The sequence below is a fragment of the Carassius gibelio genome, chromosome A23 (genome assembly GCF_023724105.1).
Source record: "Carassius gibelio isolate Cgi1373 ecotype wild population from Czech Republic chromosome A23, carGib1.2-hapl.c, whole genome shotgun sequence".
Lineage (NCBI taxonomy): Eukaryota > Metazoa > Chordata > Actinopteri > Cypriniformes > Cyprinidae > Carassius > Carassius gibelio.
Genome location: NC_068393.1, coordinates 12081406 through 12105663, shown reverse-complemented (window position 1 = coordinate 12105663; position 24258 = coordinate 12081406). Strand labels below are relative to the sequence as shown.

Genomic DNA, 24258 nt, shown 5'->3' with positions numbered 1-24258 from the left:
AACTAAATGCGATTGACACTTGTTGATTGAAATTTTAAGCGGATGCTTGCGTTGTTTGGGGTGATCTAGCTGCCATTGACATTTTGGATGGAGTTGTAAGCTTGCCGCTCCAGCGTCAGCAAACAAATGGAAATAATCATCACCGCCGTGCGCTCCGTCCGAACCCGCGGCGCTTTTCCACAAACAGCTGACACAAAACTCAAGAGGACAGGAATGAACTTTCAGAACCATACACTTTTACTTTTGCGCGCTCTAGTGTCGTTTATGGGTATCTTTATTTGTTGCGCAGTCATGACGTCAATTCGTATGCCACTAACCACACACACACAAAAATAAAAAACACAGAATGGCCCTTTTTTTGTTTTTTACACAGAAAAGAAATATATGCCTATTTGAACATTTAAAGAATTAAAAAAAAGTTTCGATGGCAAAATCTCCCAAATAAAATACAATTTGGCTACTTATAATATTAATGAATAAAAAGAGCCATTTGTACCATGCACACTCTAAAAATGGCTCGGTTAAAAATAACTCAATTGTCAACCCAGCACTGGGTAAATATTAGCAGCAGCATTCTGGTTTACACATTTTAACCCAGCTGGGTTGTTGAGAAAACCCAAGATATAGTCATTTTTTCCATTTATGTGTTTGTATTTTTGTGTTTCTGGGTTATTCTCATAATTTTGCCTATGCTTAACAGTACAATCATGGATTCATGAAGAATACAGGTTATTTAGACTGTAAAAAAAACTATATTTTTAATGCCATCTGACATTCAGAAATGTGTTTAAAATTTGTACCAATTAAAACATCATTTCATGCAATTTTCTTTTTTTTCTCCTCCAACTAATGCAAACATCACATAAATTCAGTTGCAATAAAAAAAAAGTTCTGAATGTCATGTGTCTCTCTAACTGTTTTAAGTATTATGTTTTGATGTTTAACTATTTAAATACACAGTGAAATTATATTGACAGTTAAAATTGAAAAAGAGAATGCAAAATCATTTAAAGATGTCCTAAAATGTATATCAAGTCTCGTAGGTAGTTAAGCACTTAGGGTAGTTCAACTATCGCTTGATAGTTCACCCAAAAATGAAAATTCTGTCATTAATTACTCACCCTCATGTCATGAAAAAACCAAAAAGACCTTTGTTTATCTTCGGAACAGAAGTTAAGTTAGTTTAGATAAAATCGGAGAGCTTTCAGACCAGGGTGAGTAATTAATGACAGAATTTTCATTTTTGGGTGAACTATTGTCAAACACAGCTGAGAGCAGTGTGCTCTGCTATAGAGCCTGTCTATGAGAATATTCCAGACCATTTTCAAAAGGAATTGCAAATCGTGACAGTTCAAATGCAATTGCAAATTTAGCATTTACTGTTTGCAATTTTACGAATGCACAGTGACTGACAAATTTCAAATGGAAAAGCAAAGTCCATCTGCTGTATTTTCCATGTATTATGAATAATGAGCTGGTCATATAAAAAAATACAGGGTCAAAGCACAGTATTAAATAGGAAAATGGTGTGTAATAATGCAAAAGGACATCAATTTTCAGTTAAAGTCAGTTCATCATTAATTCAATCATCATCCAGCTCAGTTCAGTTTAAATGTCATCATCCAGCTCAGTTCAGTTTTAATAGTATTTGTGCAATCAAGTCAATGATATCACTGTAAATGAAGTGTCCCCATCTAAGCCAGAGGCGACAGCAGGAAGGAACCAAAACTCCATCGGTGACAGAATGGAGTAAAACCTTGGGAGATACCAGGCTCAGTTGGGGGGCCAGTTCTCCTCTGACCAGACCAAATCAGCAGTTCAATTCCAGGCTGCAGCAAAGTCAGACTGGAAGAAGAATCATCTGTTTCCTGAGGTCATGTCCCGGTGGTCGTCTGAGATAAGGTCTTTACAGGGGATCTGTCTCTGGGGCTCATAGATGTCCTGGTCTCCGCTGTCTTTCAGGGCTGTAGAGGTCCTCTCTAGGTGCTGATCCACCACCTGGTCTGGATCTGGTGGCTACCGTGACCTCAGAATAAGAATGAAACAGACTAATGTTAGCATAGATGCATCATAAAAACAAGTAGGATGTTATTAATAGTGTCGCAGATGTAACCTGCCAAAACTCAAATGGAATCGCAAATTACTCAAATGGAAACCTGTCAATCTGTTTTATCTAAAAGCCAAGAGGAGACTGGTTTTCCTTTGCTAAAGTAAGGAAACTTTGTTTCCATGGTTCCTACATTTCCCAGAGGCATGAGCGCGACATATGTCTTCCATCTTCTGCGTCCCACTGTCAACAGATGTTAGAAAAAAGTGTTTCTTAAGTTTGAAATCTGGATATTTATGTATCTTACAAAAAGGCATGGATTTGCTACAGGGGGGCACCCCACCAAGCTGTGTGAAGGACGTTTTATTACAGATGTGCCCACTTTATTTCACGTCTTCTGAACTGTTGACAAAGAACACACCTTTAACCCCATTGAAAGAGCAAGGACAATCTTTAATATAACTCTGATTGGATTATTCTGAAAGAAGAAAGTCAATTACACCTAGGATGCTTCAAAGGTGAGTAGAAGATGGACGAGTTTTCATTCTCGAGTGAACTAACCCTTTAAACTAGCTTTTCCAACTCAGTAAATTTTCCCTATCAACTTTTGAATGAAACGTTCCTTTAGGATATGGCACGCCACGGGTCTCTCCCTTTGCAGTACTGGTAGTTGTAGTTTTTTACATGTAATCCAGATACCAATTCAGACGCAAAGAACTACATGCCCCAGGCACCAGGATATTCGCTCCTCCCACTTCACCAGCTCGCCTGCCCTCCCACTTTCTGTTGGTCCGCGGGGAAGTCGCAAGATGGCCGACGTTGCATGAAAGTATGTTCCTCTCCTCAACATGAAGTCGTGAGTGAGACAGAGAGCGAGGGAGCTTACGTCGGGCTTTTGTTTTTGTTTTATTTTAGTTGTTTTACTTTATTTTCCCCTTAATTATTCATCTCATTCCGAATCGCGGCAGCCCCCGATTTGTCTCGACTAGCTGACGCGTCAATCACGCCGGGATCTTCGCTAACTGGCTAACTGCGCGAGCTAGTCTGTTAGCCACAAACTGTAGCTCTTATAACTGTTAACCATCACAGGACATACTGTTTTACTAGCGGCTAGAGTTTGTCTGAATTACCTAACGCATCATGTTGGATAGCAACGGCGTATTTGTTGTTTAGTTTGCAGCTAGATGGGATACAAATAGGATTATATTTTTATGTTACCAACATTGTCGACATCATAACTGTAGCGCGCGCCGTTATCCTCATCGTTACGTTGCACACCGTGCAACACTGTAGAAATACTGTAGCGGGATTATAATATTGACACAGTAAGGAATGGACACAGACTGCATTTGCACGACCAAACGTACAAAATAGCCACGCTTATCTGAAATCTTACAGGGGGTCGGTTGACAGTTGCATTTCTGGGATAATTTTACAAGACATTATAGCTCATAGTTATTCAAGTATAACCGGACAGATCTAGTTCCGAGCACACTGCCTACAAATTAACTTCTTAACAAGCTTCATCCATTTCACGCGATCAGACACAATATGGGAGTGCAAGGGTTTCAGGAGTATTTGGAGAAACGCTGCCCTGGGGCGGCAGTTCCAGTAGATCTCCTCAAGCTCGCTCGAACGGTAGGCCGTCAGCCCCCACACCACCTCCACCACCACCACTACCACCATCCCCATCATCCCAGCTCGCTGCCTCCGCCTCCCCCGCCAGCGCGCATTCTGGTGGACGCGGACTCCGGCCTTCAGCGGCTCTACGGGGGCTACCAGACCGACTGGGTTTGTGGAGGCGAGTGGAATGCAATGCTCGGCTATCTGGCGGCGCTGTCCCAGGCCTGTCTGTACCAAGGCGGACTGGAGCTGGTGGTGGTGTTTAACGGAACGCTTGGGAAGGACCGCTGGCCGGAGTGGGCGCGACGGGCGCAGGGGCAGCGACAGACCGCACAGCTCATCGTCAACCACGTCGGAAGCAAGGCCACGCCCCCCCCGCGGGCCTGGTTCCTGCCCCCGGCCTGCCTGAGCCACTGTGTCCGCCTCGCCATGTTCCGATTCCGCGTGCGGGTGAGTGGCCTGATGACCTCTTCGAGAGGAATGCTGGATTGGGATGTATTTTTAGCAAGATTCTTCCGATTTTACATTTAAATATGGAGAAATCCTGACAATTTGTTTTGCAAATGCATTGCCAGTTCCAGTTATTTGTTTCATTTTAACAGTGTTGGTAAAGCCAGTAAAATAATCTTCCATTTCCATTAAACTGTTATTTTAAAGGTGCACTCTTCCCTCATCATAGTTTTATACGTAACCAGTCATTAATATTTAAAAAAATGTTTTGAGTCATGTAACGTTACAGATGAGACTCCAGTCAAAACAGAATATTAAAAATAATATTTTGCATGGAGTGGGTCTCCTCATGAAGGCTGCCACGTTATGATCACGTGACTAGCCGAATGTTGCTTGATTTATCTTAGTAACCCTCTGACACTTTTGCTTAAAGCTGCAGTCCGTAACTTTTTTTTTTTTATTAAAAATGATCCAAAATCAATATTTTATCAATACCATAACCAGCCAGTGTTCAAAGCTATCGCCTTACTTAAGCCCGATTCACAATGGTTATCTTACAATAATGTTTCTAATTTGAGTGGGTTCGAGCATGCTGCTGCGTCATTACGTCACGTCTGTAAACATAAAGAAGTTGTCCTGGGTAGTAGACTATCATTTGAGGATCCTGCAGGTGGCCGATTGTTTATAGCCTTTTCTCATGGCAGCCAGAATAATTAAATGTATAATTTTGATGGCGGATTGTAATCCATAAAGTATTATGTGTTCATGAAACATGTGAATGAAACTAAATTATATTCCAGTTATAAATGTGCTTCTGATTACAGACAGCCTGGGATTACAAAGATTTTATATTTGAAAGAAAACCAGTTCAAAGAGGGCATAATCTGCTTTTTGGGTTAAAAGAATGTATTAATATGAAATTTGAATGTTATTAAAACTAAGCCCAATTTATACTTCTGCGTCGGACCTACGCCGTAGCCTACGCATAGACGCACTCCCTTCCGTAGTCTGACATGCACCTCTCCAAAATCAGCGCGTCAATTCTATGCAGACTGCAAGCGCTGTGATTGGTCTGCTGGAACCCCTCCCTCTGTATGTGATTGTTTTGTGTCTTTATATGTAATAGGGCTGCAAAAACGAATCTATAAAATCGATTATTATCGATAATGAAAATAATTGACAACGATTCTCATTATCGATAAGTCTTGGTCTGCCCACAGTGCACGTACAACTGCAGCAAGTCGCATCAAATTATATCACTGAATAACGCATTTCTGTGGACAAAATGCATCTGCAAATATTGGAGGAAACAGAATGAGCTCATGCAGGAAAAGTACGTCATCCAAGCTGCCCAAAACATGATAAATCTTTATTTTAAGCTTCAAGCTGATGCATTAGCGTAATGGCTTGCCTTTTAGACGCTTTTAAAGATACGTGTGTGCGTCTTTGGTGCAAAAAACTTTATCTGTAATGTGACAAATTCACGCAAGTGTTTCCATTTTTGCAAAAAGGCCCTCCCTAACAGTCTTCATTCAGTTGAAATCACTGAAAGAGCACCGACGCGGCGGGCGCGCTTGTTAAACATACATAACACAGAGAGGCAAGGGAGACAATATTCAGCGCAAAAACATTAATTGTATCTGTTGTTTAACATTTATACTTAGGTTTAAAAGTCAACATGCAGTGTGAGTAATTTATGAGAGTAGGAACCGGTGAAGGGACAGCAGCGTGTGATTGTCTGAATATAAATTTCAGACTCTTTTACAGGATGCAGTTTAATATATTTTAATGTTACACCTTCTTGTATAAAACAAAAAAAAAAATCAAAGAACAAGTGTCTTATTTATTATACTACATAGCTCTGTACATCACTAGTTGTCTGCGACAAACAGTGTTGATCTGCCGTGATGCAAGTTCTTGTGGAGATTAAAAGAATGCCATCTTTTCGTTTTCCGTTGTTGTCTCCTTTTTGTAGTTTTAAATAATGATTTGATATTTATTTGCTGCCGTCACGACTATAATGCTTCTCTGATGAGCCGCTTCTTTTGTCGTGGTACTGCGGGTTACACCAGCATCATGCCTGTGGACACTGCAGACTAGCGCTTAGCATCTGTACTGCATGTCGACACGGACAATGACGCAGAAATAGAAGTAAAAAAACTGACACACAGCCTACGGCATAGGTCCGACACAGAAGAATAAATCAGCCTTTAGATTAGACTTTAGATTAGAAATCTACATGCTAATCCACACTATACTCATAGTCACCAATGCTGATGTTGTTAACATTACTCATTTGAGAATAAAGTATAACAATAATAATAATTTGAATGGTTTGATGTGATAAGAGCTAACCGATCTTTAGATTTAATCCACATTGGTAGCAAGATTTATGGTAATGTTTTTTTCCAGTTGGTCAGAACAAACGTGGCAGACTTGTTACTTGTTCAGATGACAATATACAGTACAGTCAAAATTCTTATTTGGGTCATATATTCCAAGACGTAGGCTAGAATCTGTGATTGCAAAGTACAGTAAATATCCACTGACTGCCACACATTCCTCAACATGAGATTCATCCGCGCTGGAGCCGCACTGACTCACAACCCACTCAAGCTAGATAATTCCACACACAGCTGCAATTCCAGGTTTTCAAACAGAGATGGCGACAAAGAGGCAAAACTTACGGACTGAATTTCTAGCTAATATGGATTTCTAGCTAATGTGTGTTATAAAGTTGACATAATATTAGTATTTCTAACTTCGCTACAGTACCTTGTAAAATATTGATATTCAACACAATTTGACACCACAAGGGAAATTGCTGCAACATTTTCCGCGCAACATTCAAAGTATTTTCTTGTCAACTGAAACTCTGCTGCCCGAGATACCTCAGTCCTGATAGCGCTGAGTAAGATTATATAATAATAACATAAGACAAGCATATTACTAATACTAATGCACCCGAACTGTAAAAAAAAAAAAGAATATTTCTGTTCTTATGTCACATCAGCTAGTGCAACAAAAAAAAGTAACTAAGTGCACGTTTGAGCTGGATGGTTAGAGTGCTGTTTGATCATAAATTCAGAGCGATAAGAGATTGTCTATCAGTAGATCACAAGAATACATGGTCTACTTCCGCCCTGCTTGTGTTGTAGGTGGTACAGACCCTGGAGGACCACCATCAGGAGGTGCTATCCCTGTACAGAGACTATGGTTTTCAGGGTCTGATTGCACAGGACTCCGAGTTTGCCCTATGCAACGTTCCAGCCTATTTCAGCTCCCACGCTCTCAAGCTCTCCTGGAATGGCAAGAATCTGACCACTCACCAGTACCTGCTCTCAGAGGCAGCTCGCCAGCTCGGCCTCAAGACCCAGCACCTGCCCATCTTTGCTGCTCTTCTAGGTAAGTGACACTGAAGATTTTTGGTTAAAGGTGTGACTTTACTTTTTCAATATATATTGTTAGGTTCTAAATGTGGGTTTTTAAAAACAGGTAACCACATTATGCCAGATGAAGACTTGGCTGCCTTTCATTGGAGTCTGCTAGGCCCAGAACACCCTCTTGCCTCTCTAAAGGTGCTTATACAATTTGTCATTTCACACATTTTCAGACAGTTTCATTCTTCTGTATTTGTAATCAAAGATGTAGACTTAAGCATCCTTGAGCATTAGTTTTATCAATATAACCCATTCTTTTGACTACATTCTTTGTTTTCCTTTCTCTGTTCAGGTAAGGGCTCATCAGTTAGTACTCCCTCCATGTGAGGTTGTTATTAAGGCTGTATCTGAGTATGTGGCCTCCATCAAAGATCTTGGGAATTTAGATTCGGTGGCCAAGGATGTTTTCAAGCAGTCACAGGTGAAGCATTGTCTGTGTTAACACATACATTTTCATGTACTTCTTTTTTACACGTTTAGTGTTATTACCTTAAAAGCTCATCATAACAAGGAGACTATGCCATTTTCTAACCTCCAGTCACGAACCGAAGATAAATTTGAGAGGTTTAAGAAGGCAGTGGAATATTTTTCAGCAGCCAGTAAACCAAGACCTCTCTCCATGGGACCTTCTCCTTACCTCTGTAGGTATAATGTGGTGTTTGAAGTTTATTCACAATACATACACTCCCGTTTTAAATGTTTTCAACAATGATGTTTATAAATGTTTAATGATCACCAAATCAGCATATAAGAATGATTTCTGAAGGATCATGTGACACTGAAGACTGGAGTAATGGCTAATGAAAATTCAGCTTTGCCATCTCAGGAATAAATTACAGTTTGATGTATAGTTAAATAGAAAACTGTTTTAAATCGTAAAAAAATATTTTACAATATTACTGTTTTTACTGACTTTTTTTAAAAATGTGTAAAAAAAAAAAAGGTACAGACCCCAAACCTTTGGACAGTAGTGTTTGTTTATTTTTCACAGTTTAGTTTTCAGTAGCCATAAAACCAACTTTGACATCAATCAGGTTATACTCGTACAATATTCATTCGGTTTCCTGGCTCTTCTTTTAGTTCCAGGCTTCGGGCCTAGTCAGTTTAGCGGACCCCCAGGCCATATGGGGGCAATGCAGCCTGTAAAAGCTCAGGTAAATTTCTTTTCAAATTTTTAAGTGTAGTGCTTGAAATCATGTTTATTTTCCAGAAACTGATTTCAGCTGATCTCTTTATTTTGCTGTTCTCCACAGTTTGGTCCACCCCAGGTGTCAGGTGTTAAGGTGCCTTATCCAGGTGGGCTCTATGGACCCAGCCCTGCCACTGGTCCAGCCCTTTTATGCCAGAACCCAACTCAGCCTCTGCAGGACTGTAATGATTCACTAGTTGGGAAAATGGGTTTTGCTGATTGGTCTGCTCCATATGATTCCTCTCAAAGTGGAAATCGACAGCCCAATCATCACACTGCTGCTCCTACAGGCCCTTCCCCCTCATCATCATCATCTTCAGATGGGGAGGAGCAAAATGACACCAGCACTAAGTGAGTCTATATTCACAGAATCTGTTCATTGTGTTGTACACCTACAAGCAATCTGCTATTCAGAGTAAAATTAATATTTATTTTCTTTCGTAGTCATTTGGCTGACAAGTCTACAAGATGGGAAGATCCCAGTGGACGGGGCAGCAGTGGCTCTGGGGACGGGCACCATGGTAATGGAAGTGGGCCGTCCATTCCATCATTGCTGTCCATGCCAACGCGGAGTCACATGGACATCACAACCCCACCCCTTCCACAGGTCTGTGCCGAGGTGCTGAGGGTGGCAGAACACAGACACAGAAGAGGACTCATGTATCCACAGATCTACCACATCCTGACCAAGGTACCAAAGTCACACAGCATGTGCTCACAAATTCTGGGAGGGTTTCTTCCCTAATATTTATTGCTGCTGAATCTTCAATAGAATCTGAATCTTTACTCCAGTTCTTGAGATTTTACTTTAATAAATGAACTTTAAATTAGCATGTGGCTAAATTTCTCTTTTCAGTCTTTTTATGCATTTAAGATCAGTATTATTACTTATGTTTATGTGATGTGTATTTTAAAATTAATTATAAATTTTAGTGTTTAAATGGGAGTTTAATAAGAGTATACCAAAATTTGTTTATATTTATGGTGACAAATGCCCTGAAAACCCACTTAAAGGTACAGGTTGTAGGACCTGCCACTAGATGGCGCACTACCAAAACAATAACAATCGCGTGGTTTGACGCTAAGGAGGAGCGTGGAATGATGGGATTTGTTGTCTTCTACCCAAGTTGAAGGCAATCAGACGGAAAGATATATCATGGATTTAATTGATTACTGTTTAGTCAGATGATATGAAAATGATTACCACTTGTTCAACATATATATATGCACTTATGTACATTCAATCACAATAATTGGGCATACATAGAAAACGCAAGTTCAAGGATTTGCGCGAGTAGATTACATACAAATTCGATGCAAAGACGCGATAAGACTATGGATCAGACGCGTCCTCGCATGGGTCTAGAGATGCGATGCCCTGCGTTTGGCGTGTATGCCCCATAATACTAATCTTGTTGATCGTTATAATAGCATACGTTTTCTGTAAAGATACAAATCAAAACAACTCACCTGTCGAGTAAAACACAAGCGAGATCGGCATCTCTTTCTACTACTTCCGCATTTGTCCACAACACGGCTGTCATGTGGTTTCTACCTCAGTAAACAAAGGGTAACTAACGTCATTGACAGGCGACTGCACTGCCCCGTGTCACTGTTTAGAATGGGAATTTTCTTATGATTTACAAGTAGTTGAAAACATTACAGATATTGTTAGTAATCAGCTGGACAAATTATATAACCTTAGCCTAGTGGTTTTTGGATATTTTACTGCCAATATCTTACAAATTGTCTCTTTAATGTATCAAAAAAGCATCTAAATAAAACCTGTCAGAGTTCTAACACTCTTCTCTCTGTCCCTTTCACTGTTTCTCTCCTCCTTTCTCTTTTCTGTCACCTCTCAGGGGGAGATGAAGATGCCAGTGTGTATAGAGGATGAGTGCAACCCCGACCTGCCTCCTGCTTCTCTACTTTTCCGTTCTGCCCGCCAGTATGCCTACGGGGTGCTGTTCAGCTTGGCTGAGACCCAGCGGAGGCTGGAGAGACTGGCCATGCGCAAGCGTAGTCCAGTGGACGGTGAGCATAGACCTCGGTTAGATTAGATTGTACAATAGCATGCACGTTTCAACTGTTGTCACAATTACAAAAAAGTCAATAGCTAATATCAATGCCAGGCTACTTTTGAGATTCTCAATACTGATTTCAGTACCACAGCAAAAATAAATGTGCCTTTCAACGTTAATGTTTAGGTTAAATATTAGCAAGTTACATTTAGACAATGGGCCATTACTTGTTGAATAAGTAAACACTGCTTGTTTTCCATGGTTATAATAATACAAAGTTACGAGTAAATATAAATAAACTCAAATTGCCAGATAAAAGTTGTAAGTGTATTTCTTCTTTAAACATCTCTAAATAATGAAAATATTGTCACATGTGTGTTCGAAGAATTAGCTCTTGTTTTGTGTTGCTTTTAATAATGCAGTTATTTTGCCCAGCTGTATCTCCTCTTGCTGTGACAAAGAAGGAATCAAAGTAAGATGAAAATAAATCCAAATGTGTCTCATTTCTGTACGACTCCGCAGTGCCTCCGGTGATTGTAAAGGAGTGGTGTGCCAGTAAAGCTAAATCTGCCCTGACCCCAGAGCTCGTTCCAGCCCTGTGTTTCCGCGAGTGGACATGTCCAAACCTGAGGCGGTTGTGGCTGGGCAGAGCGTCTGAGGACCGTAGCCGTCGTACACGAGCCTTCCTAGCATGCATGCGCTCTGACTGCCCTGCCCTGCTCAACCCGACCTGTGTGCCATCTCACCTGCTGCTCATGTGCTGTGTGCTCAGGTACCTTGATGAGATGAAATCACTGTAGACCTGTTTCTCATTGGGCATTGACATATTGGAGTTGTTCTTACTGAAAAACTGGTTAAGTAGCTCCTGGAGTCTTGAACGGTATTGTGTGTTTACAGGTATATGATGCAGTGGCCAGGGGGTCGTATTCTTCAGCGCCATGAGCTTGATGCCTTTTTGGCTCAAGCTGTGTCCAACCAGCTCTATGAGCCTGACCAACTTCAGGAACTCAAGGTAAGGCGTTTCTCATGAACTCTAAAGCAATCAATTGACTTTAAAATGACTTACAATATATGTAGGATAGCAATTAGGCAATAATAATTGGTTCAAATATAATATCAAAAGCAAGTAATCATATGGTTTTACTGAACAAAAAAAGTAAAATACATAATATAGTAAATCATTGCAGTCATATCTTATGTTTATTATGTATTATATCAAATGCCTGCAAAGGGCGACATGCCCTGACAATGTTTTTACACTTCATAGCGTGATCCTTGTTTAACTAAACATTTCATTCAAATGTCCACTTAATTTTTTATATTTGACCAATTCTTTGTGAATTTACAATATTACTATGCTTTATTATATGTTATAAGCAACACAGACTCAGAGCAGATGTGGAGATGAGTTAATGTGTGGAGCACATTATGTGTGGTACTGAAAACACTGGATCATCAGCTGTTTGCGTTTAATGTAACAAAGAATACTAAGCTAAATCATGATTTCAGTTTGACATTGCTTTATTGCAAATTAATTTTTAACTTTTTTTTTTCCATTATATAAATTTGAAAAGATCCACAAAAAGTACTTTTCTTATCATTGACCAAATACTTACTAATGGCATTTACTTTAGAGAACAACTTAAAATATGTACTTTTAAAAGTATCAGCTGTTCCCAATATGTTTCTGAAAAAAAATTGAGTTACACTGCTTGAAGCAGATGGATCGAGAGTTGTGGTTTGAGACTGAAGCACATTTGCATGTGTTTGCATGTTCTTATATAACTGTACAGACCCAGATTACAGTAAAGAGTGGGAGGCAGGATTGAATTGAACACTGCACAAAGCATACCCCATGCACTCTTTATCTTTGTATCTTCTACGTTTTATTAATTGTTCATTCACAACAATTTTGACAGGATTTGCTCAACTCACTTCAATAGCTGTATGTCACAGAAAGCTAAAGTTTCAAGGCAAAATATTTCTTTAAAATAGATACTGTCTTTCAACCGTCAGGTTGTCAGTAATCAGCTTTGAAAGAGCTCTATGAAATCTGAAATGACACGCTACTGTGACATTTACCAGGCTCATGCCAGACATGCCGCTGGATCATATTTGTACTCTTTGACTCTGATATCAGGTGGAGAAGGTGGATAACCGTGGGGTGCAGCTGGCCTCTCTGTTCATGAGTGGAGTAGACACTGCCTTGTTTGTCAATGACGTTTGTGGACAGCCCTTGCCATGGGACCACTGCTGCCCGTGGGGCTTTTTCGATGGGAAGTTGTTCCAGAGCAAGCTAGCTAAAGCCACCAGGGACAGAGCCTCATTACTTGATATGTGTGAAGGCCAGGTAACAAACGCATAGGTGCAGCCACATTTCTTTAGTATTTATCAGTATTTAAGGTTTTTTTGCAATTGTCTTTGTCACTTTTTTCTACAGGAGGAGCTGGTTTCGAGGGTGGAGAAAATGCGGCAGGCCATTCTGGAGGGCATCAACCTGTCCCGGCCGCCTCCCCCACCTCCACCAATGCCACCCCCTGCATTTCTCCCCCCTGCCATGGTGCCCCCTTTCTACCCCATGCATCCTCTGTACCCTCCTCGCCCAATGGGCTCCATGCCACCTCCTCCACACCATCACCACCAACACCGGCCCAGAGCCTTCCCAGGTCAGACCTTCCTCTCATTTAGCACATTTAGTTCATTTTCTCTACCTGCCTTTTGGGTGTCACTTAGTCGTTTTCTGTAACTCTTTTAGGAATCCAGTCTATACCTCCCCAGGGTGGCAAGCTGGAAATAGCTGGCATGGTTGTTGGTCAGTGGGCTGGGAACAAACCAGTTCGTGGCAGAGTCAATGTGCAGGTGGTGTCAGTAGGAGGGAGAGGGTGAGTCCATTCTGTGTCATAAAATAGTGTCCATTTAGCTGATTATATATGGTGGTATTTATGGTTATTTATGAACTGCTTGTGAAGACTCCTCTCACTCTGCTGCTCTTGATCTTTATTAAAGGGGGCATAACACACACAGTTTCACCAAATCTCATGTTAATATTGAGTACCTATCGAGTAGTACTGCATCCTACAGATCTCCAAAAAGTCTTTAGTTTTATCATATTTATAAAAGAAAGATACAGTTTTACGATTCTCTCTGCTAAAGAGAGCTAAAGAGTGATGGACACTTGAACACCGAATGCCAACATTTGATGCCATTTCACATACCATCTGCAGTTCTGAATCATGACCAGGATCTTTTATAGCTGGGACTACTTTATTTATAAACCGTCCGTCAACAAACATGCTTGTGAAACTCCGTTACTGCCCCGGAAAAACAAACTGCATCCACTATTTAAATAACACAAATTATCTTTCCCTTACAACCAAAAACACACTTCTTTGGAAACATTCTTCCCGAGCAAGTCCCATGCAGCATTGCTCTAGCTCTGGTCGATGCGTGCGCAGGCACGTTTTTCCAGGATAAATGCCCATATATATATATATATATATATATATATATATATATATATATATATATATATATATATATATATATATATATATATATATATATATATATATATATATATATATATATATATATATAAGTTCAACCCTCGTCTACGTCATGAAGAGCCATGATCAAAAAAAAATTCTCCAGAACTTTTATAAACCTGGAAGTACGATTTTTGGCACAGAAATACTGCGTCATACGACCAATCTGATTTTTTTTTTAAACCTTGCCCATGCTTAGCATGAGAATTCAACTCTTTAACAGTGTAAACAACTCTGAATGCATGAAACAACATTGAACCCACCCTTTAACTCTCAATTGCACAACCTACTGGCGAGGTTTAGTTGCAGCAAGTGGAGATTTTAATGCAGTGGACTCTGACTATGTCAGACTTCGTACTTCTGCTCAATTTCAGTTCGCTTCTGTACTCAGTCTGAGATAGCATACCATCTCCCAGATTTCCTCTGGCTCCACAACAGCCGTCCAATCAACGAACAGAGGGTGGGCTGAGAGCCATGACGTAGACGCTAAGCGTAAGCGCCAAACTTAAGATTGTAGTTTAGGTTAGGGAAATCGAAAACGATCACGGATATGGAGACATGGGGTGAAATTCAATGTGTCGTGGAGAATATTCCCTGCATTTGCCTAAAAAAGCCAGAACAAGAAGTGTTTTTGTTTTACATTTTGAATAGAGGTGGCCCTACTCCTGACAGGTTTTGGGAAAAAGTTTAATTTATCAACTGTTACCGATCGTCATCGAGAAACTGGGGAGGCCAAAGTCCTGCAAGGCTATAATTGTGATTAGCCGCATTTCCACTGTCGGGCCAGTGCGAGCCAGGGCTTAAAGCGGGCCGGGCGGGGCTCATAGCCCCGGGCCAGTAGCACGAGGCCAGAGTAGCGCAGGGTTTCCACAGTGGAGCTTGAAGCACCGCTGCACGTCACTAAAACACGCCCTTTACACGCCTCTCAGAACAACGTCATGCAACCTCATCATTTCACCATCAAAGAGAAGTTATCAGAAAACTAAGAAATAAGTCACTGGAACATGCGCGATCACAAAACGAACATGATAAAAGAGGCCGTTTGTTTGCATGCTTTGTTATATATTCAAATTCAAAAGCATCGATGTTTTAACTATAGAATTTATTTAATTTATCAGGACTCAAAATTAATCACACATAAATAAATTTATTTCTATTTTATTTATTTATTTTTAACGCTTATGAAAATAGCCTGCTTATTCAGTCAAGTCGGTTTCTGTTTATTAGCCACAGTATAGCCATCATATTTAGAATGAATGATAATATCTATTTTTATAAAAGCTCCCGAACAAAAAAACATTATTAGGCTGTATTCTTTTATGATAGACAACGTGAGCTAAACTCTCGTGATGAGGCTTGTGACAGATAATATAAGTTACTAAATAAATACATGATTGTGATAGAGAATAAGAAGCTGACGTCTGATTTCTTCAAGCGGTCATATTTTACCATGTTTACTATGGTAATATGTTTCACGTGCATATCTTTTTCATCGCTTATAAATATTTCTGCCTTGTATGGTGATTATAATCCACATTGGATCAAGTTATTTCAAACACTCGCTGCTGACTGAAAGAGTTTTGAGCTCGACTTATTTAAAAAAGTGTTTAATGCTGGTGTTAAAGCTGTTATCTTTCTGAAATGATCCGCAGACTCGCTATTTTTATAAAAGCTCCCGAACAAAAATCATTATTATATTTTGATGATATGCAACGTGGAGCTAAACTCTTGAAACGAGACGACAGATAAAATGTTACTTAATAAACACAAAATTGTAATAGAGAATAAGAAGCTGACATCTGATTTCTCCAAGCAGTCAAATTTTAACATGTTTACTGTGTAACATTAAAGTTTAGCGTGCATAGTCTTTTACATCGCTTATAAATATTTCTGCCTTGTTTAATGATTATAATCCACATCGGATCAAGTTATTTCAAACACTTGCTGCTAACTAAGAGTGAGTTTTGAGCTCAACTTATTTTAAAACGTCTTTAATGCTGCTGTTAAAGCGGTTATCTTTCTGAAATGATCCGCGCTGACGCTCTCTAGACACGGAGAAACTCCGCCTTTGTTCATAACTCCTCCTCTAGCCCCAGCTGGCCCGCTTTGGCCCAAGGTTTTCGTCGGGCCAAAAAACCCTGGCCGTTTGCCCCCGAGGAAGCCCCGGCGAGGCACGATCAAGCCCCGGAAGTGACTGTGGAAACGCGACTGGCCCTGGCACGCACTAGCACGCCCAGTCTTAGCTCGATAGTGGAAACACGGCTATTGTGTCCCCCTTGGTTGCTCTCATGGAGGTTCAGGTTAAGGAAGCAGCAAAACTCGCTTGGTTTTGTTTGCACAGCATTCCTGTGTTTACAGCAGAAGTTTGAGGTGGCTGAGCCGGTGAATAACACACGTCATAACCAAACGTAACGTGATTGGCTTATGGGTACACCAATGATTTTAACCTTCAGACAATTGCCCCTTTCACGAGGAAGTAAACGCTTGTAAATTATGCCCTTCCAGACTCTAAGTTTAATGGCCTAAGTTTTACCCGTCGAAAACACTGTATTACCTGGTAAAGATGTTATATATTCACTTCCAGCCCAAAAAATCCAATGTTTTAATGTCATTAAACATGATTGTTTGTACCAAAAACATTTTTCATAAATATATAATTCTCTCTGCTATTATGTACATTTTACTGTGCTTATCTGTTAATAAAGAGGATGTTATTGTTTTATTAAGGATGACAAAATCAGACAAAATGTTGTTGTATCCCTAAACACACATATGTATCTGTTTCTTTTTCATTGTTTCCCAGAAGGGGTAAAGAATTGACCATGAAAGGAAGGGGAGGGAAGAAAGAGACCACCAACAGGACACAGGTCGGTCCAACTCTGGCACTAAATGCTAAACCTCACATTAATGTTGGTGAGCGAGGAGATTATTATTTTTTTAATTCCCTTTTCCCTTTGTATTTTGTAGATTCTGTCCTCTTCACCACCCTCCTCCAGCCCCCCAAAGCTCACTGAGGACGCTAAATCGGTGGGGCGGCCCACGGAAGGAACGGGGACTGTGTCACAGCAGCTGAACGGCAGCTCTTCAGGAAGCGCCACTGATCAAGCTCTTGACCTGCCACCACTGGCCCAGCCAATCCAGTGTGCCTTAGCCAGCAGAGACAACCAGTCAGGAGATGGGGTGGAGGTAGAGGCCCCTTGTTGCCTTGATGACTGCCCATCAGATGGTGCACTACAGAAAGAGGAGTAATTACATCCCATAATGTAATAAGGAATGAGAGAGTGAGAGGGAATGATCTAAGGTCGACTGCCTTTTCATTGCAAAATTGAATATTTAGGGCACAGTAGCCACTTTGTGTTGTCATGGTATGATTTATGATGCTGCACATGCTGGAAACGACAGATGGACAGTGTCAGGAATGCGGTCTATGTGTCACCTTAAGAGCTGGGTCTGGTTTAAATAACCCATGATTGCACGTCGCCCTGAATCTTCGGATTCTGGACCTCATCCTTTCCACTGGCCCATCAGTGTTGTAGCATCACGAAAAGCTCTCGAGTCTTTTTATTTCGACACTGTTTTCTTTTCAGACCTTAGTACATTAATGGTGACCTTATATGTATGAATTGCCTAAAACGGCTACGAAAAGCCCCTTATTGCCCAAAGTATATTTGAAAATTGACCTACACAAAATAATTGCACGTGTCAAGTAGCACAGCAGCACCTGCTCTAAAGTTTCCACCACACAGCAAGAATCACTTTATGCGTACTACACATGGCGGTATCTGCAGTGTACCAAGAATTCGAATTCAACACTGCTTTGAATACAGTAGACGAGTGGAAACTGACGGAGAACGTGGGTTGTATTTGTATGTCACAGTGTGCATTCACACACATGGTAGTTTCCTTTGTTTTGTTTTTTTTAAAGATTATTTTATCAAAGAGTGATTTGCATGTGGAAAAGTTGCTATTGCCTTTAGCACAGAGGCCACGGGCGCCCCAAGAAGTCCAGGTTCAGAGAGGCATGTTTGAGTAACGATAACAAATGGAACAGAAAGATTCGTACGGGTTACAATCAGAATCGCATAGCTAGCTCTACTTTGTTGCTTTTTCTCACATGTAGACAATCTTCTTTTAGGCCCACATCCCCTTGAGAATTCACCGCAGTACTCAAGTAGTTCTAAATGAGATTTTTAAAGCACCTTACGCCCGAAATTATACATATGCAAGTTCACCTCCTCGAACGAGGAAAAAAATACCCTTAAAATTGATTGTATTGCAACGTAAAGCACTTAAAATATTATTTATGATAGTACTGCGCTATATTGAGACAGTAAATTGGTTAACGTCCTTTTATTAAGCTGCAGACCCTGATTCCTTTTGACAGTTTAACTGTCCAAATACACTTTTACCTTGCGTGTTGTTTACCAGTATGACGTACAAATCGACAACCCATTTGAATGTGAGAACGGAGTGCGTCGTAACCTGCACTTTGTTTAAAAACTGAAAACACACTGGGTTTTCCTCATACCAGGATAAATAAAAATTGAGGCTTCTGGCAGAGTTAGGGAGGAAGCAGTGTGTTCGGAGGAAACTGTGATAATGTTTGACATCCCAGCCGTTTGTATATAGACCCAAATGTACATGATCCTATTACGAAATGATTTAGGGGAGTGATTTTATCAGTGGTCAAGAATGCACACAGTCCCTCAGAAAAACCTGCCATTGATCATCTCTTTGCTTCATAACATTTTGGTTTTGAGTTTTAGCAGATGCAAACCCCTCCCTATCCCCCGTTGTGCATGTGTACCATGTGGATGATTTTTTGTAAATGTGCATTCTCCCGCCATCACTAAAATAATAGTAGTTTTGTTACATGCAAAAGAAATTAATTGAATGAATCTTAAAATCACCTTTTATTGTGACATAATCATTTAAAAAATGTAATTTACAAAAAAAAAAAAGAAAAAAAGAGTCTGTGCTTCTCCAGACTGTTTTGTGATCAGTCGGTCTCGTCTTGTTTTTGTGACAGTCCTATGAACTCATGCACTTCTAGGTTCAAAACATTGCTTCTATTGAGGCAAATAGGCTTTAAAGTAAAAACGAACAAAACACCATGATAATTAAAGCTGCACTTGCCGTTAGATTGACCATTTTGCATCAGATGGTTAGATTGATTTTACTTAAATGTTAATGTTTAAATGCATTTTAAAAACATAATACATGTTTCTTACCAATGATTTGTTGGATGTAACGAATGAGAATTTAATTTTAAGAATAACTAGTACACTTGAGAGAGGCTATTGCATTTAATCATAGTTTAAGATCTGTACAATTGACAATGTCAAGATTACACCACAGCTTTCTATTGAAGTTATAAGATGCACCTTATTTTGTTTAGAAGTTAATATTATATTTAGTGCCACTAAAAATATATCGAAAGCTCTTTAAATCAAATTATGGAAGACCCATTATAGTTACATGTCTATGTATATTCTGCAAATTCTCACTCTTGAGAAACCCAGACCGATCAACCCATCAGAAATATCATGAAGACCTGAAGCATGCATTGTTAATGCAGTTTGCTATAAAATAAGTAAATAAAAATGACCATGATATATCAGTGTCAGAATATGACAATACTGGACAGACTTTAAACCAACACTCTTGACTGTAGCGTGACCGGCACTATTCGTGAACTAACACGCGACACCGTCATGCACACTAGAGCAATTTAAACCTCAACCTTAGGTTGCCACGTTTTACTGTGTGTTAAGTGCAGTAGTGCTATTTTTCAAGAGAGGATTTCCAGCATGTTAGTGAATATGAACATGAATACATACCCATTAATGGATTTTCGGCTTCCTCATAATAACAGTAGATCCTTTTAAAACATTCAGTCCTGTTTCATCACTGATTAACAGCCGTTCCAGTTAGTTGGGTTTTTTCTCAGCGTGTTTGTCATAGAGAATCAGTAACTCCTTCACATTTAGTTTTAATTGTGATCTAAGTAAAGGAACAGCATAAACCGAAATATACAGACACACCAAATAAACATATAATCTTTCTCTCTCTCCCTCTGTCGCTCTCTCTTTCTCTCTCTCTCTCTCTCACACACAAACACACACCTTATACCTTTGTTATACCTGTAGAGAGACATTGGTTAGTATGAGGGAGGAAAAAAAAAAGTAACACTTTCAGATATTAATGTTTTGTCCAGTGTTAATTTCTCTTATAAATATTTGGTTACTTAATTTGCAGTTTCAGATGCTTGGTTCCAAAGTTACCCTATCCAAAGCTTCTCTGCTTTGCTGTTTTAGATTGCTGCTTATACTCTCATTCATGCATTTATGGAGATTCATGTGAGAGTAAAATATAGACTAAGAAATATCTATCTGTTGATCATTTTGAATGAGAAAGATTCTCTGGAGATGAGTGAGGGTGCTAGAATGGCACCTTGTTTGCTCCAGATGTTGGTCTTGTTAAAACTGATAAAACGTTTGGTAACAAACTCAAACACCTACGCAAACCCCCCCCCCCCCCTCCCCGTTTCACGTTTTCCATGGGCCATGGACATTGATAGTCACAATAACACACAAGTGTTCTCCCTCTTCTTAGCTCTTGTCTCTTCATTCTTTTATTCTGGCCTTTGTTTCCCCCGCAGCAACTCTCCTTACGTCTTCATACTAACAGTGAGAGATTTGAACTTTTTTTGTAATTAGTCTAATAATCTGTCTGTAAGTAAGTAATCTTAGAAAAGAGTTGGTAACATTTTCAACGAATCGAAAAATTTTACTTCATCTTCGGTTTCATTTAGTTGTGAAATTGTGTTTTTCTTCTTTTTTTTTTTTAAAAATGTTGTTACAACAGCTACTCCTTTGACCGTTGCTACATTTAGTATTAACATTTGCTTAGCGGAGATAGCTAGATATTTTAAACTGTAATGATTGCAATTTTCCTCACCTCTTTTTTTTGTATGGTATCGTTCAAACCACTTCACCATTATGATGTAATTGTCACTTATAGAAATAACGCATTACATTGTGTTTGGATATCTTATTTTTTCAGTCTCTTTAAAACAGTCCATTTAAAAGCTGATTTATTTTGAACAAATTGTGCTTCCTTGCACACAAAGCAGACTAATACACATTTGTGCAACATATTAGTTTTCAACCGAAGTCAAAGTTCTGGATACTACTACTCCAGTATATAGTTAACAGTCTTGGATCCTGTATGTCTAATTATACAGCTACGTGTTTTCAGTAATTGAGCTATTAGAATACGTAAGGGGTCCGTAATCAGATACTAAATGAAGAAAATGTGTTTACATCTTTTTGGTGAACAGTGGTTAAATCTTGTATCGTCCAGTTTTATTGCTAAAATTAAGATTTCTTTATTTCCTCTCAAGTGGAGCCTTGGACAAAGCTCTTCATAGCGATTAACCCTAGAACACTTCTTCAGCTCCCATGCAACATGTATTGTCCCTCTGGAAAAATATAGCTTCAGTGTAGTCATGGATAAGGTTATAAGTGTGAACACATACTGTAACCATGCGCTCGCACACACACAACCAATAGCTATTCTGGTAAAGAGTTTTGCCTGTGCATTCCTGTAGATTTGTGTCTGGACCTCAGATCTGGCTCTTGCTTTATAACTGTTACCCCTGTATCCTGGCTCTGCCGCCCTTCACTCCACAGGACCACTGGTGTGGTCAGGTTTCAGTCCTAGTCTGATAACAGGAATGTGTTGTGTACAGTGGCCCGCTGACATCCTACATTTTCTGGAAGTATCTGGTCCCCGTTGCTTTCTAGCATGTTCCCCCAAGTCCATCAAGTTGACATCCATTTGTAGGCAACACATTCTGTCATCTGTTCTTGGAAAACCGATCTGTTCATCAACACAAATGTATTGATGCATGCATCAAGATCTCCAAAAGCTCCAAAAAAACTTGTGAAGTGAAGGGTAAAGTTCATTATTATTATTGCTGTTATGGTTATGATCGTTATTAACAATTTCTCATTTTTAGTATAAAGAAAGCACCTGATTGTTTTGGAAAGAAACTTTTTCTTTTTAATTTGTCTTGCTGTTGTGGTCTGATTTCATGGTGGATTGGGGAGAAAGCCAAAAGGCTCAGCGAGAGAGAAGTCAAAGTTGGCAGTCATGTTTGTATGGTTGGGAAATGACTTACAGTGCTGAAATAAAATTTATTCTTTTAGTAAACAGGAGTTTGGGTTTTTATTTTTGTTTATTTTGAAGACATTCATTATCTTAACACCAAAAAAATTTAAATAAGGAAAAACTCAAGCTTACAACACTGATAATAATGTTTCTTGAGCAGCAATTTGAATATTAACATATTAAAATGATTTCTGAAGTCTAATGAGGGCTGAAAATTCAGCTTTGCCATTACAGGCATGCATTACATATTAAAAGATTTTAAAGTGGAAAATACGTATTTTAAACTGTATTAATATTTAACAATATTTGTTCGTTATTCATTATGCCTAATGCATTGAATGCTAAAACACTTTATTGTAAAGCGATCAAATTAATAATGTCATTAAACTAAAAATGTCAAAACATATTACTGAAAAGTGTTACAAATTTCAAAAAGGTATATAGGTTTTCAATAATTAAACTCATTATTTTTGTAATATACTATCATTACATGCGGTCTTCATTTTCTTTTCTTTTTTTTTAACAAATATCTTATGTCATTAGAACGTTTTAGTCCTAATAAATTATCGAATGTCATGACCTTGAGCAGAGCTAAATTAACTGCTTAACCTTCAAATCACATTTGAAAACATTTTAAGCTTAGCTTGATAAAGTACTTAACCACACTTGTAGATTTTTTAAAAAATAGAATATTTTAAATATACTTTTAATTGTCTTATAACAACCACCAAAATAGAAAAAGAACCTCCGTGCAATGGACATTAATATTTCTAAGCATAGCTACCATTTTCAAAAGGTGATGCAGGTTTTTTCTCTTTTTTTTTCAATTTGTGACATTTGACACCCACTGGCAGCCTATCTGCTCACTCTGTAGTCCACTTAATGATCTAGTCACGATCAGAATGGAAGGCGGATCGGATCGGATGGGATCACTGGAGGGGCAGGTCACCCCAGAGGTAGTTGTGTGTGCCTGCAGCAGCTCAGCTGGTGTATCTGTGCTCGCTGCTGATGTAAGATGGCGGTATCATGTACAGTCGCGGTCTCAGGTGAGCGAAACGACACGTTCTCTCTTTGAAATGTCATTGCTGCAGTCACCATGAACACTGGCGCTGCATTTGCTTTCTGTCTTGCACTTGCCTTCACACATTTCCTTTAAAACTGATTAATGTTTTAGAATGCAATTTAATGATTTTCATACCAGGTGCACTAGTGAGGCAAGCGCCATTTTTCGTATTTGATAGGATAACTAAAGTATATGATCATAATGTCATGCGATAAGAGGAGCAGATCATGCATGCAGGTCTGCCATTTTCTCTGAAATATTAGCCGACAGAATGCTCCATTTCAAGCGGCGAGTCAATCAAGTTAGGTTGTCGATTTGATTTGTAAAGCTGGAATTTCTTGATAAAACACTTGATAATGGCACGCGTGTCTCTGCTTGTCATGATAAAGTTAATCTGGCGTCCAGACAGTCCACGCTTGAACAGAAACGCCTCTTGTGATTCAAACACATCAGACTGACATGCATTATTATCATGCCTCTGTCAGCTGTTGATTCCTGACACTCCAGTACTGAGCCAGTATGGATGGTTTGCAACAATAATACACCATGCGGACAGTCATCATCAGCTCTAGCATTCAGTTCAAATGCAGATTGTTTTGATGCAAAGATGTTTAAATCTTGCATTGCTTAAGTGTGCACATCAGTGTGCTGGAAAGATGGTAGATGAGTTTTGAGATTCTAGCTGGTACAAACTGGTAGACCATG

At 39.4% G+C, this 24258-nt stretch overlaps 1 protein-coding gene and 1 long non-coding RNA gene across 2 annotated transcripts; one reads left to right on the top strand and one right to left on the bottom strand.

Annotated features, from left to right (window-relative positions):
* Nucleotides 1-1511: 1511 nt before the first annotated feature.
* On the bottom strand, nucleotides 1512-2847 carry LOC127944382 (uncharacterized). Its single transcript, XR_008150335.1, has 2 exons — nucleotides 2241-2847; nucleotides 1512-2026 (listed from the first exon to the last, which is right to left on the bottom strand). It is a non-coding gene; the product is annotated as an uncharacterized LOC127944382 (long non-coding RNA).
* On the top strand, nucleotides 2791-22532 carry LOC127944381 (constitutive coactivator of PPAR-gamma-like protein 2). Its single transcript, XM_052540269.1, has 16 exons — nucleotides 2791-4120; nucleotides 7279-7525; nucleotides 7616-7698; nucleotides 7853-7981; nucleotides 8099-8201; nucleotides 8641-8714; nucleotides 8814-9100; nucleotides 9194-9440; nucleotides 10612-10783; nucleotides 11293-11542; nucleotides 11668-11782; nucleotides 12911-13120; nucleotides 13211-13436; nucleotides 13526-13652; nucleotides 17119-17182; nucleotides 17283-22532. The coding sequence occupies exons 1-16, from the start codon at nucleotides 3599-3601 to the stop codon at nucleotides 17562-17564; spliced, it is 3138 nt and encodes a 1045-aa protein (XP_052396229.1). The 5' UTR covers nucleotides 2791-3598; the 3' UTR covers nucleotides 17565-22532.
* Nucleotides 22533-24258: the final 1726 nt, after the last annotated feature.